The sequence below is a fragment of the Ranitomeya variabilis genome, chromosome 3 (genome assembly GCF_051348905.1).
Source record: "Ranitomeya variabilis isolate aRanVar5 chromosome 3, aRanVar5.hap1, whole genome shotgun sequence".
Classification (NCBI taxonomy): Eukaryota; Metazoa; Chordata; class Amphibia; order Anura; family Dendrobatidae; genus Ranitomeya; species Ranitomeya variabilis.
The window spans coordinates 723,072,512-723,089,547 of NC_135234.1; the positions used below are offsets into that span (position 1 = coordinate 723,072,512).

The 17,036-nt window shown below is 40.0% G+C and overlaps 1 protein-coding gene across 11 annotated transcripts in view; it reads left to right on the top strand.

The window, feature by feature from the left end:
* The window catches only part of PARP4 (poly(ADP-ribose) polymerase family member 4), a 318,181-nt gene that overhangs the window by 274,361 nt on the left and 26,784 nt on the right, over nucleotides 1–17,036 (top strand). For 10 of the 11 annotated variants that reach the window (XM_077298347.1, XM_077298352.1, XM_077298356.1 and 7 more), the window contains 3 exons: nucleotides 1,177–1,263; nucleotides 5,075–5,116; nucleotides 6,289–6,342. In XM_077298347.1, coding sequence (XP_077154462.1) covers nucleotides 1,177–1,263; nucleotides 5,075–5,116; nucleotides 6,289–6,342 — 183 coding nt within the window. The remainder of the gene's footprint in view (nucleotides 1–1,176; nucleotides 1,264–5,074; nucleotides 5,117–6,288; nucleotides 6,343–17,036) is intronic. The other variant, XM_077298349.1, reaches the window with a different exon arrangement.

Genomic DNA, 17,036 nt, shown 5'->3' on the forward strand with positions numbered 1-17,036 from the left:
GAGATCTCAGTATTGTTGGGGATCTCAGTGTTGTTGGGGATCTCAGTGTTGTTGGGGAGCTCAGTGTTGGGGATCTCAGTGTTGTTGGGGATCTCATTGTTGTTGCGGATCTCATTGTTGTTGCGGATCTCATTGTTGTTGGAGATCTCAGTGTTGGGGATCTCAGTGTTGTTGGAGATCTCAGTATTGTTGGGGATCTCAGTGTTGTTGGGGAGCTCAGTGTTGTTGGAGATCTCAGTGTTGTTGCGGATCTCAGTGTTGTTGGGGATCTCAGTGTTGTTACGGATCTCAGTGTTGTTGCGGATCTCAGTGTTGTTGCGGATCTCAGTGTTGTTGCGGATCTCAGTGTTGTTGGGGATCTCAGTGTTGTTGGGGATCTCAGTGTTGTTGGGGATCTGTGTTGTTGGGGATCTCAGTGTTGTTGGAGATCTCAGTATTGGGGATCTCAGTGTTGGGGATCTCAGTGTTGTTGGGGATCTCAGTGTTGTTGGAGATCTCAGTGTTGTTGGGGATCTCAGTGTTGTTGGAGATCTCAGTATTGTTGGGGATCTCAGTGTTGTTGGGGATCTCAGTGTTGTTGGGGATCTCAGTGTTGTCGGTGCCCAGTTGTCCGTGTTTGTGCAGACTGTAATTATAACTAATATGAAAAACTACTAAGAAATTCTACAGGAAAATTACGCCTACATTGTTGAAGTTATCGTCTGTGAATTGAGTGTTCCTTGTTATGCTCTGGTGGTCTTTTCACTTAGGATAAAAAAAAATTACTATTCCCCTCACCGCTCACCTGTCCCTCCGTCCCCGCAGCCCACCGTCTGGTCCTCTGTCTGCACCTTCCTTTTCCCCTTTCCTCATCGTTCTCCATATCTTTGGCCTCTTCACTCCAGACTAGGACTTCCATCTTGATTATGCTTTGGACATTACTGTAAGAAATCCGTACTCTGGAAAACACAAATTTTTGTAAAATTAAATGAGAATTCATTTCTATTGCAATAAATGTCCTCATCTCTGATTGTGACTTTGTAGACCTGGTTTGGCTTTAAAATGTCCAGAGTGACTACACAATGTCCATACGAGCTCCTTCTGTGCTTTTGTTATGTGTGATATCTGTAAATACTAACAGATCTGTGTAACATTAATTTATTATACCTACTTATAATGGATATTATTCTTGTATAGAGGAGCGCACTTGGATATAAACAAGCTTCAATAGTGGTTCGTACCATAGAGGACCACGATGAGTTCCCCCCGCCTCTACCCACCATGGTACGTATGTTCGTATTCACATTGGTAAATTTCTCTCTCGATTGCGTTTCTCTTAAGTTTTACAAACTGGCAACAGGGACAAATCATGCTGCACGCATAGAGGGGTGGTGGCAGCGAGGGACATTCAGCAGATGCCCGAAACTGCAGGGTGCTGACAAAAATCCGGGACTGGGACGCGAGGGCACTAGAGATAAGCAAATCGATTCACGGGACTCTGATCCAGCATCCAGGTCGGTGGTACTGTCCCCAGCGCGGCTTTTTATCACTCAGGACCGGCGTGACATCATCTGTGCGTAATGCCCATTTCTAGTTAGGAGGACATGTGGAATTTTTTTGGGGGGGGTTAATTCATTCATGTAGAGTTGTAGCAGCGATAACTTTCTCATCTCTGTGTAAGCTTATATTATACTATATGACATCTGGCTTTTTTGTGTGTAAGACCGTGTTCACACGTTGCCTAAATAACGTGCTTTTTGTTTTCTGCAGGTGTCCACACCAAACTAAGCAATAACAATCTTTTCTGATTGCTGCGTTTTTTATGTGTTTTCCCCTTATTTGAAGCAGATATAAAGCTGCGTTTTTCATGTGTTTTTTTATAGGACAGAAAAGCTTTGATTCTGCACTTAATAAAGTAACTGCAGATTTTTCAGAGTCTACATAGAAGCCTTCAGAGGAAAAAAGCACCAAAACCGCACAGTTCAGCAACATCTTTAGATGCACGGAGGACGCAATTTTCATGAAATCCCATCAACTTTGATTGCAAAGTTAAACTTAGCAGAATTTCTGTGCAAAAATTGCAGTGAAAAAAAACCCACAGCATTTACACAACATGTGAACACAGCCTAAATGTCCAGGCAAAATGGATGTGGTTTCATGAAAACTTGTTCCCTCTGTTCGTCTAAGATGCTGTTGAACCGTGTAGTTTTGGTTAATTTTTTTTTCTTTATAAGCTTGTATGATGAGTGCGAAAAAAGCATGTAAAAAACGTTGTTGCATTTTTAAGTGTAGAGTCAAAGCTTTTCTGTACTATTAAAAAAAAAGCATTAAAAACACTGCATCAAATGTGCATCAAAAAAGTGGGAAGTGCAGAAAAATTGGAGAAAACTCGTAATAATCAGAGAAGATTGTTACTGAGTCGTGTGGTGTGAACACCTGCAGGAAAAAAGCTGCGCTCCGGAGAACGCTGGGAGAAAGTACCAGTGACTGACCTGCACCTGCGCAGTAGGAACATGAAGCCAATGCCCAGAAAAGGGCGGAACACAGAAGAGGAATAACAGCGTTGGGACTACACAGGGCATGATCACAGGACCGAAACCTGACATCATAGGCACACAGTAACTCTGTGGGAGGCAATTCACAATTCACATGATAATGAAGCACGGAAGCAGAGTTATCTTCTGGGCAACATCCTCACTATAGCCTGGATGAACTAGTTTACATAGAGTGATGAAAGTGGATTTCTCAATAACATGGCATCTGATATGAAGCATACAGGGAGGACTTTTTTCAGCAGTCTTTAATCTGTCTGCCCATATTAATAGGTTATGTAGCTCAAAAGTAGTGACAGATTCCCTTTAAGATGGATGTTCCACATTGTTAAGCAGTGCACAGGTTCCAACAAGCAATATGGGAAAGAAGTTCTCTCTGCTGCCGAAAAGGGTCAAATAGTGTAATGTCTTGCACAAGATATGAAGACATTAGATATTTAAAGAAAACATAAGCATGATCATTGTACTATGAAGACATTTGTGGCTATTACAAAGCATAGATAGGTTCATGCAGATAAAGGCATAATGAGGAAGGTTTCTGCCAGACAAATTAATCAGCCTAAAAACCATCTGTTAAAATAATATTACAAAGCGGCAAACAGGTATTTGAGGCTGCTGATGCCTTTTTAGTCTCGCAAACCTCAAGGTGTAGGATTCTCCAGAGTCTGTAGTTGTGCATAAACCTACTATTCAACCACCCCTAAACGGTGCTTACAATTAGAAACAGTTGCAGTGGGCCCAGACATACATGATGACTAATTTTAAAACAGCCTTGTTTACTGATGAGTTCTGTACAATCTTGGATGGTCCAGATAGATGTAGCAGTGGATGACCACCATATCCCAACAAGGCTGCGAGGTCAGCACAGAGGTGGAGGAGTCATGTTTTTGGTCCGGAATCATGGGGAGACAGCTGGTAGTCCTCTTTAGGGTCCCTGAAAGTGGGAAAATTACCTAAATTACTTCGGCAAAGTATATAGAGTTTCTGACTGACCACTTTCTTCAATGGTACAAAAAGACGAACCGTGCCATCCATAGCAAAATCATCCTCACGCAATGCAACATCTAATGCTGCAAAGAACACCCAAGTCATTGGCTGCTATGGAGATAAACTCATGGTGTGGCCACCATCTTCCCCTGACCTCAACCCTATAGAGAACCTTTGGCGTATCATCAAGCAAAAGATCTATGAGGGTGGGAGGCAGTTCACATCAAAACAGCAGCTCTGGGAGGCGATTCTGACTTCATGCAAAGAAATACAAGCAGGAACTCTCCAAAAACTCACAAGTTCAATGGATGCAAGACTTGTGAAGGTGATATCAAAGAAGGGTTCCTACATTAACATGTAAGTTGGCCGGTTCAGATGTTTTTTTTATTGAAAAAGCTTTTGATTTCAGTAAATGACCTCGTAATGCTGCAAATTTAGCATCTGTATCATTATTTGGAACCCGGTGCAACGTCTTTCATTTATGCCACTTACACTCCTTATACACACTTTTGCCAGCTGTACACTTTAGAAGGCATTATTCTAATTTCCACACTATGATAAATGCCTGTTGCAGATTATATACAGTATTAGGCAGTCCTGTGCTACCCTGATTTTCTGTGTCCTATAAAAGCGCAAATAATGTGGGCAATCAAGGACGGCATCACATATGTATCCTACAGTGGGGACAATAAGTGTTTGATACATTGCTGATTTTGCAAGTTGTCCCACCTACAAAGAATGGAGAGGTCTGTAATTTTTATAGTTGGTACACTTCACCTGTGAGAGACAGAATCTTAAATAAAAACCAGAAAATTACATTGTATGACTTTTTCATAATTAATTAGCATTTTATTGCATGAAATAAATATTTGACACAATAGTAAAACAGAACTTAATATTTGGTACAGAATAATAATAATAATCTTTATTTATATAGCGCCAACATATTCCGCAGCGCTTTACAGTTTAACAGTTTCAAACACAACAGTCATAAGTGACAACATTAACAATACAATAATAAAGCGAAATAAGACGACCCTGCTCGCGAGAGCTTACAATCTACAATGAGGTGGGGGAGATATAAAGTACAGGTGTGTATTTACAATGATGTATTTACAAATGATTTTCTATTTGGTTCAGGTCTGGAGACATGTATATACTGTATAAAAGAAATCCTTAAAAGGAATCTGTCGCTAAGTTTTTGCTAACTCATGTGAGAGCAGCTAATGTAGGGGCAGAGACCCTGATTCCAGCCATGTGTTACTTACTGGGCAGTGTGCAGATTTAGCAGTTCTCTGAATGCTGAGCACTGTTTAACCCCGCCCACACCACTGATTGGCAGCCTTCTGTCAAGTGGCGGGAAAGATGTGGACTCACCGCCGGAGCCCACATCAAAGGGGCAGACACGACAAGTGTAGCACTAGTATGGCACATGTCGTGAAGGGGTTAAATGAATGTTTCAGGCAAGGAACATTACCTGGTGATAGGATCTTCTATTGACAAAGAGTCTGGTCCCAGAGTTTTATGATAATGTTTCACATCCTATATCGTTATAGATAAGAAAGTCAAGAAGATTTGCACAATCAAATCAAATGCAGGTATTTTATTTTTGGTTCCTGATGGCTTAGTGATCTGTGCTTTGTGTTGTAATTGGTTACATTGAATCAGTCACCAGGTTTTTGCTACCCTATCTGAGTGCAGCCTAATGTAAAGGTAGAGGTACTGATTCCAGTGATGTGTCACTTACTGTGTTGTGTGTTATGATTTGTATAAAATCACTGATTTATCTGCTGCAGATCTAACAGTTCTCTGAATGGTGAGCTCTTTATAATCCCGCCCACCCACCCCTTTGTCACACCAATGATTGGCAGCTTTCTGTGTACACTGCATAGGCAAAAAATTGTCAATCGGTGGGGGGGGCGGGGTTGTATGGATCTCATGAATATGGAGGACTACATGGCAGCAGGTTTACTAGTCCACTAATAAAAATCTCCTGCAGATAGACCAGTGATTTTTTTCAAAACTACAGGGTGGGCCATTTATATGGATATACCTACATAAAATGGGAATGGTCGGTGATATCAACTTCCTGTTTGTGGCACATTAGTATATGGGAGGAGGAGGAAAACTTTTCAAGATGGGTGGTGACCATGGCGGCCATATTGAAGTCGGCCATTTTGGATCCAACTTTATTTTTTCAATGGGAAGAGGGTCATGTGACATCAAACCTATTGAGAATTTCACAAGAAAAACAATGGTGTGCTTGGTTTTAACGTAACTTTATTCTTTCATGAGTTATTTACAAGTTTATGATCACTTATAAAATGTGTTCAAAGTACTGCCCATTGTGTTGGATTGTCGATGCATCCCTCTTCTCCCACTCTTGACACACTGATAGCAACACCGCAGAAGAAATGCTAGCACAGGCTTCCAGTATCTGTTGTTTCTGATGCTGCACATCTCGTATCTTGTGGGATACGAATGTGTGGGACATGCATACATTGTACAGGAAGGCTGCCCCAGCTGTGGCCGTGTCCTCATCTGACCCTTTCTCTGTGTCCCTAGTCAGTTTTGACATTGGTTGCACATCTGCTGGTGATAGCGGTGGGTCTGGCAGCCAAGTGGAAAGGAAGTGATGGGTGGATGGCAGCAGGATGGCAGTATAGGTCATGTGTTCTTGCACCCGTTCTTATGTATGTATGCATCACTTACTAAACATAAGGAAGTTCTTACTGTTGAATTAATCTTCATTTTTCATATTTATTTAAAGATTTCTGAAACAGAACGTGAAGACCCTTTTTTTGCAAGATTTCTCAAAAAAACTGTAAGTATTCCCAAGTTCCAGGAAGAGCTAGAGCTGAAGAGATATGTAATGCTTGCACTCACGCACTAAGCACTAAGGCCACCATTCATCATTTGCAAGTTTATTAAGACACTTTTCAAAACACAAAAGTCTTATGGTATTTGTTGATGTTTTATTGCATCCAATTCTTGATATGACACACACGTGTCATGAATTTTGCACAGAGTCGAGAAAGAGTCTTTAATTTTGTCTTTAACACCTTCAGGACCTTGGGTTTTCGCGTTACTTTTTTTTGCTCACCTTTTTTCCAGAGCCATAACTTTTTTCTTTTTTGGTCAATATGGCCATGTGAGGGCTTGTTTTTTTGCAGGACGAGTTGTACATTTGAAAGACACCATTGGTTTTACCATATCGTGTACTGGAAAATGGGAAAAAAATTCAAAGTGCAATGAAATTGCAAAAAAAGTGCAATCCCGCAATTTTTTTTTTTTACCTTGTTCACTAATTCTAATATTGACCTGCCATTATGATTCTCCAGGTCATTACGGGTTCGTAGATACCAAACATGTATGTATATGTTCTTTTTTTTTATTTAAATGGTGAAAAAAAAATCCAAAGTTTGCAAAAAAACAAGGTACCATTTACTGAGACCCATAGCGTCTCCTTTTTTTGTGATCTGGGCCGATGTTTTCATTGATATCATTTTGAGGTAGATACTGTGTTTTGATTGCCTATTATGGCATTTTATTGCAATGTTGTGGTGACCAAAACCCCCCCGTAATTCTGGCTTTTTAATTTTTTTTTTTTAGCTCGTTACGCCATTTACCAACCGTATTAATTCTTTTTGTATTTTGATAGATCGGGCGTTTCCCGAAAGCAGCGATACCAAATATGTATATATATATATATATATATATATATATATATATTTTTTTTGTTCTTATCTTGAATGGGGCAAAAGGAGGGGTGATTTGAACTTTTATATACGTTTTTGCAAACATTTTTTTCTACTTTCTACTTGCTTCAATAGTCCCCATAGGAGAATAGAGGCTGCGATCATCTGATCGCCTGTGCTACACATAGCAGGGCTTCAAAAGATTGCATATTCAAGTCCCCTAATGGGACTTGATAGGAAGATTAACCCCTTAACGGCCGCGATATGCCTTTTAATAGCGGCAATTAAGGGTACTTATTCCTCAGCGCCACTTTTTAATGGCACTGAAAAATAAGTGTATAGCGCCCCCCAGCATCGGAATTTCTCTGGGGTCTCGGCTACCGGGGATAACTGGGACCCCAGAGAACATGATTCAGGTCGGTTTTTACCGACCCAAGTGTTGCGGTAGCCGTTATTCCGTCTGATTTCCCATTTAATTTTTCTCCTCTGATGTGATCGGGGGTCCCCCAATTCCTCCCCCGTACCGCCGGTGTCCCTGCATCCCCCTGTGAAGTCCCCCTGCCGACGGCATCTTCTTCCGGGAAGAAAATGTCGGGCGCATGTGCAGTGTGCCTGCCGAGTTCTGTTGGCCAGCACCCGGCAACAATAGGAAATTTTTCCTATTGGTTCATTTTTTCATCACTGTGATAGACCCTATCACAGTGATCAAAATAAAAAAAAAAGTAAATCAAACCCCCCTTTATCACCTCCTTAGGTAAAAATAATACAACGAAAAAAATGTATTTCCATTAGGGTTAGAGTTGGGCTAAAGTTAGGGTTGTGGTTATGGTTGGGATTACGGTTAGGATTGGGATTAGGGGTGTGTTAGGGTTAGGTTTGTGGTTAGGGTTATGGTTGGGATTAGGGTTAGGGGTGTGTTGGGGTTAGAGTTATGGTTAGGGTTGCGATTAGGGTTAGGGGTGTGTTGGGGTTAGGGTGGGAGTTAGAATTGGGGGGGTTCCACTGTTTAGGTATATTGGGGGTCTCACCATTGATTCCAGCCAATTTTGCGTTCAAAAAGTCAAACGGTGCTCCCTCCCTTCTGAGCCCTGCCATGCGCCCAAACAGTGGCTTTCCCCCACAAAGGAGGTATTGGCGCACTCAGGAGGAATTGCACAACAAATTTTGTGTCCATTTTCTCCTGATACTCTTGTAAAAATAAAAAAAACTGGTTCCAAAGTAACTTTTTTGTGAAAAAGTAAAATGTAAATTTTTTCCTTCCACATTGCTTTAGTTCTCGTGAAGCACCTGAAGGGTTAATAAACTTCTTGAATGTGGTTTTGCGCACCTTGAGGGGTGCAGTTTTTAGAATAATGTCATTTTGAGGTATTTTCTGTTATATTGATCCCCCAAACTCACTTCATGTGAGGTGGTCCCTAAAAATAATGGTTTTGTAAATTTTGTTGGAAGAATGAGAAATCGCTATAATGTCCTAACAAAAAAAATTATGTTTCCAAAATTTTGCTGATGTAAAGCTGACATATGGGAACTGTTATTTATTAATTATTTTGTGTGACACCACTCTCTGATTTAACCCCTTCACAACCTTGCCCTTTTCCGTTTTTGCTTTCTCGTTCTTCGCTCCCCTCCTTCCCAGAGCCATAACTTTTTTATTTTTCCGTCAATATGGCCATGTGAGGGCTTGTTTTTTGCGGGACAAGTTGCACTTTTCAACGACATCATTGGTTTTAGCATGTCATTTACTAGAAAACGGGAAACAAATTCCAAGTTCGGTGAAATTGCAAAAAAAGTGCAATCCCACACTTGTTTTTTGTTTGGCTTTTTTGCTAGGTTCACTAAAGGCTAAAACTGACCTGCCATTATGATTCTCCAGGTCATTACAAGTTCAAAGACACCAATCATGTCTAGGTTACTTTTTATCTAAGTGGTAAAAAAAATTCCAAACTTTGCTAAAAAAAAAAAAAAAAAAAAAAAAAAAATGCGCAATTTTCCAATACTCGTAGCATCTCTATTTTTCGTGATCTGGGGTCGGGTGAGGGCTTGTTTTTTGTGTGCCGAGCTGGCGTTTTTAGGGTAACGCAGCGGATTATTTTCCGCAGCATGTCAATTCTTTCTGCAGATTCCGCAGCGGTTTTCAACCTGCACCAGTAGGAAAGTGCAGTTGAAAACCCGCAGAGGAATCCGCAGAAGAAACTGCGATAAAATCCGCAGTGAAAACCGCAGTGGTTTTGCACTGTGGATTTTCCAAATCCACTGCGGAAAAATCCGCAGCAGAATCCGCAACATGTGCACATACCCTTAATGATACCATTTTGGTGCTGATAAGATCTTTTGATCGCCCGTTATTACATTTTAATGCAATGTCGCGGTGACCAAAAAAACTTAATTCTGGCGTTTCTAATTTTTTTCTCGCTACGCTGTTTAGCAATTAGGTTAATGCTTTTGTTATTGATAGATCGGGTGATTCTGAACGCAGTGATACCAAATATGTGTAGGTTTGATTTTTTTTAATTGTTTTATTTTGAATGGGGCGAAAGGGGGGTGATTTAAACTTTTATATAATTTTTTTTTTCATATTTTTTAAAACTTTTTTTTTTTTTTTTTTAACTTTTGCCATGCTTCAATAGCCTCCATGGGAGACTAGAAGCTGGCATAGCCTGATCGGCTCTGCTACATAGTAGCCATCATCAGATCGTTGCTATGTAGCTGAATTGCAGGCTTGCTATGAACAAAACAGCTGACATGTCCCGGCTTTGAGGTGGGCTCAGTGCCGGAGCCCACATCAAAGTAGGGGATCCAACCTCTGCAAAATAATAGTACAGCGGAGGTCGTTAAGGGGTTAAGGGTACCAAAATTTAAAGTTTGAAAATTGCTACATTTTCTAAATTTTTGCCAAATTTCAGTTTTTTTCATAAATAAGTGCAAGTTATATTGTAGAAATTTTACCACTAACATGAAGTACAATATGTCACGAAAAAACAGTTTCAGAATCAGTGGAATACGTTGCAGTGTTCTAGAGCTACAGTATAACCTCATCTGCGCATGCGCCGCCTTCCGTCAGCCATATTCCCGGAGTCCACCACCACACAGGAAAGCATGGAAGGACTGCCGGGGGCTCTGGCCTTTTACAAAATGTCGGCAGAGCCCCCCGCAGCATCGGGGACACAGCGCAGCACCGCACCGCCACCGTGGACACAGCGCAGCACAACCACTGGGATACCCGCAGCGGCACGCCGATAAGGTATATCCGCATTATAAGACGTACCCCCATTTCCCCAAATTTGGGGGGGGGAAAAAGTGTGCCTTATAATCTGAAAAATACGGTATATATATATATATATATATATATATAAATATAAATATATATATATATATATATATATATATATATATATATATATATACACAGTGCCTTGCAAAAGTATTCGGCCCCCTAGAACTTTTCAACCTTTTCCCACATTTCATGCTTCAAACATAAAGATACCAAATGCAAATTTTTGGTGAAGAATCGACAACAAGTGGAACACATTTGTGAAGATGAACGAAATTTATTGGTTATTTAAAATGTTCGTGGAAATTCAAAAACTGAAAAGCGGGGCGTGCAATATTATTCGGCCCCTTTACTTTCAGTGCAGCAAACTCACTCCAGAAGTTCATTGTGGATCTCTGAATGATCCAATGTTGTCCTAAATGCCTAATGATGATAAATATAATCCACCTGTGTGTAATCAAGCTCATCAAGAGAATACCAAGAGTGTGCAAAGCAGTCATCAAAGCAAAAGGTGGCTACTTTGAAGAACCTAGAATATAAGACATAATTTCAGTTGTTTCACACTTTTTTGTTAAGTATATACCGTATTTTCCGGCGTATAAGACGACTTTTTAACCGCTAAAAATTGTCCCAAAAGTCGGGGGTCGTCTTATACGCCTGGTACGGCATGTGCAGGGAGCGATCCTGGATGTTCCCAGGGTCTGAAGGAGAGGAAACCGGTCACATGAGCGGTCACGGACCAATCACAGGACTGCGACGTCATCGAGGGTCCTTCATGCTCTGCAATTCTTAGGAACGGAGGCAGACGCTTGCAGCGGTGACAGCCAGGCTTCTCGGAGGGGTGAGTATATACATATTTTTTATTTTTATTCTTTATTTTTAACATGAATATGGATCCCAGGGCCTGAAGGAGAGTCTCCTCTCCTTCAGACCCTGGGAACCACACGCCGTATAAGATGACTGGGCGTATAAGATGACCCCCGTCTTATACAGCGGGCATATCCCAAATTCCATATTTTATATGGAAAAGTTGGGGGTCGTCTTATACGCCCAGTCGTCTTATACACCAGAAAATACGGTAATTCCACATGTGTTAATTCATAGTTTTGATGCCTTCAGTGTGAATGTACAATTTTCATAGTCATGAAAATACTGAAAAATCTTTAAATGAGGTGTGTCCAAACTTTTGGTCTGTACTATATATACATCTATTCTATGTGTATATCTAGTCTATCCTATTCTAACCTGTCAGTGTAATTTTACTGTAGCCGCATATGAATTGCGGCTTTTGAAAAGACACCGTTGCGTATTCCTCACAAGTCACACGGAACATGCTTGACAAAGACCATGTTGTGGTCGAAACGTCGCTATTGTACCATGGCTTAAATAAAGTTTATCTTGAAGACTTTTACACCTGGATGGAGCGCTGTTCATTATATACTTTGAAGTCACACGGATAGTCCGTGTGGTGATCTGAGCTGCCCCATTGATTATCAGCGGTCTGAGGCTATGTGCTCATGTTGCAGATTTGACTGTGGAATTTTCTCTGCAGATTCTGCATTTCTTGGCAGAAAACACAGGTCAGAATCTGCGTCTTTTTTTTGAGTGCTATGCGATTTTTTTTCTCGCACAGCACTCGTCCGTAGTCTATGCTAGTGTGACTCCAGCCTTGGGTTAATAGTACACTTCGTGTGTCAAAATGTGGAGGTAACACATAAATTAATCTAGTTTTTCAACTGGTCAAATCCTGATGAAACACAGCAAAATACAGGATTTTCCTCTAATTCAGGGGTGGGGAACCTCAGGCCCCAGGGCCATTTACGGCCCTCGATGACCTTTTATCAGGCCCCAGAGCAGATTCTCCGGGACCGCATTCTTGGGCAGGGAGCTGTATTTTGATTACAACCAGCTCATTAATTTCTTCTTGTTCTGTTAGCACACACACGCAGTGTTCACTACTGAACACTGAAGGCATGCAATGAAAGATTATGTCCTGAAACCAGAGTCAGGATGTACTTTGTGGGTGGAGTTTGTACGGCCCCCGAAGGATGGTATAAATATCCAAATGGCCCTTGGCCGAAAAAAGATTCCTCACCCCAGCTCTAAGGGTATGTTTCCACAGTCAGGAATGGCACAGTATTTGCTCAGGATTTGACGCAGGTAAAATGTGCATCAAATCTTCATCTGAGGTCACTGGCAGGTCACCTGCGTTTTTGATGCATTTTGATGCGTTTTTCATGCAGAATTGTGTGAGCTTTTGTAAGCTAAATAAAGATATAAAAAAAAAGAATTGTGATGTAATTTCCTTGTCCAACCTCTTCTTTTACATACTCCATTGAAGAATACACACACAGATATAGCTATAGATAATAGATAGATAACACTGGTCCTAGACTCACAGTAATGCCAGAGTTATTCTTCTCAATAAGCAATGCAGACACCAACGGCTGGACCAGTGCCAAATCTTGTCATAGAGAATCCATCAGGAATAACCTCTGTATGCCTCCGATGTAAATCAGAAGCATGGAAAAAGTACAGTAGGCTCACATCGTCATCTGGGGTGGCGATATCAGATCGCCTTACAACCCAAACACCTAACTTAACAATCATGTCAAGCCTTGTGAACAACTTTGGGAGTCAGTTTAAAAATGTAAAATGAAGCAATAAATGTGTTAGACATTTTAATGTGACGTTAAGTAGTACTAGTCACTGTCGTTTACACAAATTTTATATAAATCAATAACACTGGTCAACAGCATTTTTGGTGCCAAAGATATTTCATCGAATTTAGGGTATTTTTGGGGTGCTGATTCTGAATATGTCATCAGTTTTGCCAGATTGGCTCAAGTTTTTGACATTTTTGGTATCTTATTTATAGCACTTGTTGGTAAATGCGACGCATCATCTCATTAATTTCTTTGGATTAGTACTTGAACTGAGCAGTTCTCAATATAGTTTTGTGTTAATTAGTGTTCTAAAAGTTTGTTCATAGCTTGATTTTTGCACTAACTTTATGTTGTTGTCTGTTTTCCAGTGAAAAGCATGAACTCATCAAGAAGAAGTTGTCTTAACGATCCAGACTCATTCTGTTACATTTGTGGTGAATACACACTGCCAAAACATAGAAGAAACATAACAGACTTCATAAAAAAAAGTGTATTTTGCCTATTTTGGGGTTATGCTTGGGGACCAAGACAAGTTTTGGGCACCACACATAGTGTGCAAAGCATGTATCGAATTATTACGAAAATGGAGCAAAGGACAAAGAAAAAGCTTCAAATTTGGTGTTCCAATGGTGTGGAGAGAGCCAAAAAATCATCATGATGACTGTTATTTCTGTGCAGTGCAAGTGCAAGGATTCAATAAGCATAAGAAACGAAAATGGGAGTAACATGGAATCTGCAAGAAGGCCTGTCCCTCATTGTGAAGATGTGCCTGTACCTGTGTTTACCATAAATAACAGTCATCATGATGATTTTTTGGCTCTCTCCACACCATTGGAACACCAAATTTGAAGCTTTTTCTTTGTCCTTTGCTCCATTTTCGTAATAATTCGATACATGCTTTGCACACTATGTGTGGTGCCCAAAACTTGTCTTGGTCCCCAAGCATAACCCCAAAATAGGCAAAATACACTTTTTTTTACGAAGTCTGTTATGTTTCTTCTATGTTTTGGCAGTGTGTATTCACCACAAATGTAACAGAATGAGTCTGGATCGTTAAGACAACTTCTTCTTGATGAGTTCATGCTTTTCACTGGAAAACAGACAACAACATAAAGTTAGTGCAAAAATCAAGCTATGAACAAACTTTTAGAACACTAATTAACACAAATCTATATTGAGAACTGCTCAGTTCAAGTACTAATCCAAAGAAATTAATGAGATGATGCGTCGCATTTACCAACAAGTGCTATAAATAAGATACCAAAAATCTCAAAAACTTGAGCCAATCTGGCAAAACTGATGACATATTCAGAATCAGCACCCCAAAAATACCCTAAATTCATTAAAATATTTTGGACACCAGAAAAAACATTTTTTTTTGTTGACCTGTGTAATTGATAGATATAGCTATAGATAGATAGATCTATCTATTATCTATCTATCGATAGATCTATCTGTCTATCCTATGTATCGATATATCTATCTATTATCTATCTGTTATCTATCTATTGATTTATCTATCGATAGCTAGATAGATGTATCTATAAATAGATAATAGATAGGTATATCAATAGATAGATAGATAGATAGATAGATAATAGGTACCTGTAGATAGATAATACCAAGCCCGATGTTTAGTAATAAACATAATAAAATGGTACATAAAGAGATAGGCCGGGGTCACACTTGCGAGAAACTCTCACGAGAGTCGCACCTCAATACCCAGCACTGCCACCGGCACTCGGGAGCTGAGTGTGCGCAAGTGTGACTCCGGCCTTGAACGCAATATCTGTTTAATTTTAAAAAAAAAATAATAATAATTTTTTAAAAAATGGCGTGGGCTCCCGCACAATTTTCTGCGCCAGAATTGATTAGGGTCATTCTCGGTGTCTTTTGAGGTTTCAGAAAAAAAATAAATAATTGTGACTTCTAATACAGTGTCTACTATCACGTCATTGAGATGCATGGCATTAACCCCTTCAAGACGGAGCTCTTTTTCTTTTTTGCATTTCTGTTTTTCACTCCCCTTCTTCCTAGGGCTTACCTATTTTATTTTTCCAGTATGGCCATGTGAGGGCTTGTTTTTTGCAGGACAAGTTGTAATTTTGAACGACACCATTGGTTTTACCGTGTCGTGTACTGAAAAACGGGAAAAAAATTCCAAGTGCGGTGAAATTGCAAAAAATGTGCAATTCCACAACTGTTTTTTTGTATTTTTTTTACCATGTTTACAAATGCTAAAACTGACCTGCCATTATGATTCTCTAGGTCATTACAAGTTCATAGATACCAAACATGTCTTGGTTCTTTTTTTATTTAAGTGGTGAAAAAAAAATCCAAAGTTTGTTAGAAAAAATTAAAAAAATTGCATAATTTTCCGAGACCCGTAGCGTCTCCATTTTTCGTGATCTGGGGTTGGGTGAGGGCTTATTTATTGTGCGCCGAGCTGACGTTTTTATTTTACCTTTTTGGTGCAGATACGTTCTTTTGATCGCCCGTTATTGCATTTTAATGCAGTTTTGCGGCGACCAAAAAAAACATAATTCTGGGCATTTTAAAAAATTTGCTCGCTACGCCGTTTAGCGATCGGGTTAATTATTTTTTTATATTGGTAGATCGGGCGATTTTGAACTCAGCAATACAAAATATGTGTATGTTTTAGGTTTTTTATTGTTTTATTTTGAATGGAGCGAAAGGGGGGTGATTTGAACTTTTATTTTTTTTTATATATATATTTTTAAAAACTTTTTTTTTTTTACTTTTGGAATGCCTCAATAGTGTCCATTGGAGACTAGAAGCTGCCATAACCCGATCGGCTCTGCTACATACAGGCGATGATCAGATCACCTGTATGTAGCAGAATTGCTGACTTGCTATGAGCGCCGACCACCAGTCATTGACATCCATACCAGCATTGACCTCTGGTTGTCATGCCGACCCATCGGTGACCCACAATCACGTGACGGGGATTACCAATGGGCGGATTTCCGGCGCAGTGGCCGGAAGCATGTGTTAAATGCTGCTGTCAAAGTTTTGCATTTAATGGGTTAACAACCACGGGTGGATCGCGATTATGCACACGGCTCTTCAAGGCACATGTCAGCTGTTCAAACAGCTGACATGTGTCGAGAAAGATTTGGACTCACCGCTGGAGCCCACATCAAAGGGAGAGACATGATATGCGTAGTACTAGTACAGTCCATGTCGTGAAGGAGTTAAATGAATGTTTCAGGCAAGGAACATTACCTGGTGATAGGATCTTCTATCGACAAACAGTCTGGTCCCAGAGTTTTATGATTATGATTCATATCCTACATCTTTCTAGAAAAGAAAGTCAATTAGATTTGCACAATCAAATCAAATTCAGGTACCGTATATTATTTTTGGTTCCTGATGGCTTAGTGATCTGTGCTATGTGTTGCAATTGGTTACATTGAATCTATCACCAGGTTTTTGCTAGCCTATCTGAGTGCAGCCTAATGTAAAGGTAGACATCCTGATTCCAGTGATGTGTCACTTACTGTGTTGTGTGCTGTCATTTGTAAAAAATCACTAATTTACACTACCATTCAAAAGTTTAGGGTCACTTAGAAATTTCCTTATTTTTGAAAGAAAAGCACAGTTTTTTCCAATGAAGCTAACATTAAATGATTCAGAAATACACTCTATATATTGTTAATGTGGTAAATGACTATTCTAGCTGCAAACGTCTGGTTTGTAATGCACTATCTTCATAGGTGTATAGAGGCCCAGATCCAACAACCATCACTCCAGTGTTCTTATGGTACTTTGTGTTTGCTAACTGTGTAAGAAGGCTAATGTATGGTTAGAATACCCTTGAAAACCCTTGTGTAAGTATGTTAGCACAGCTGAAAACAGTTTG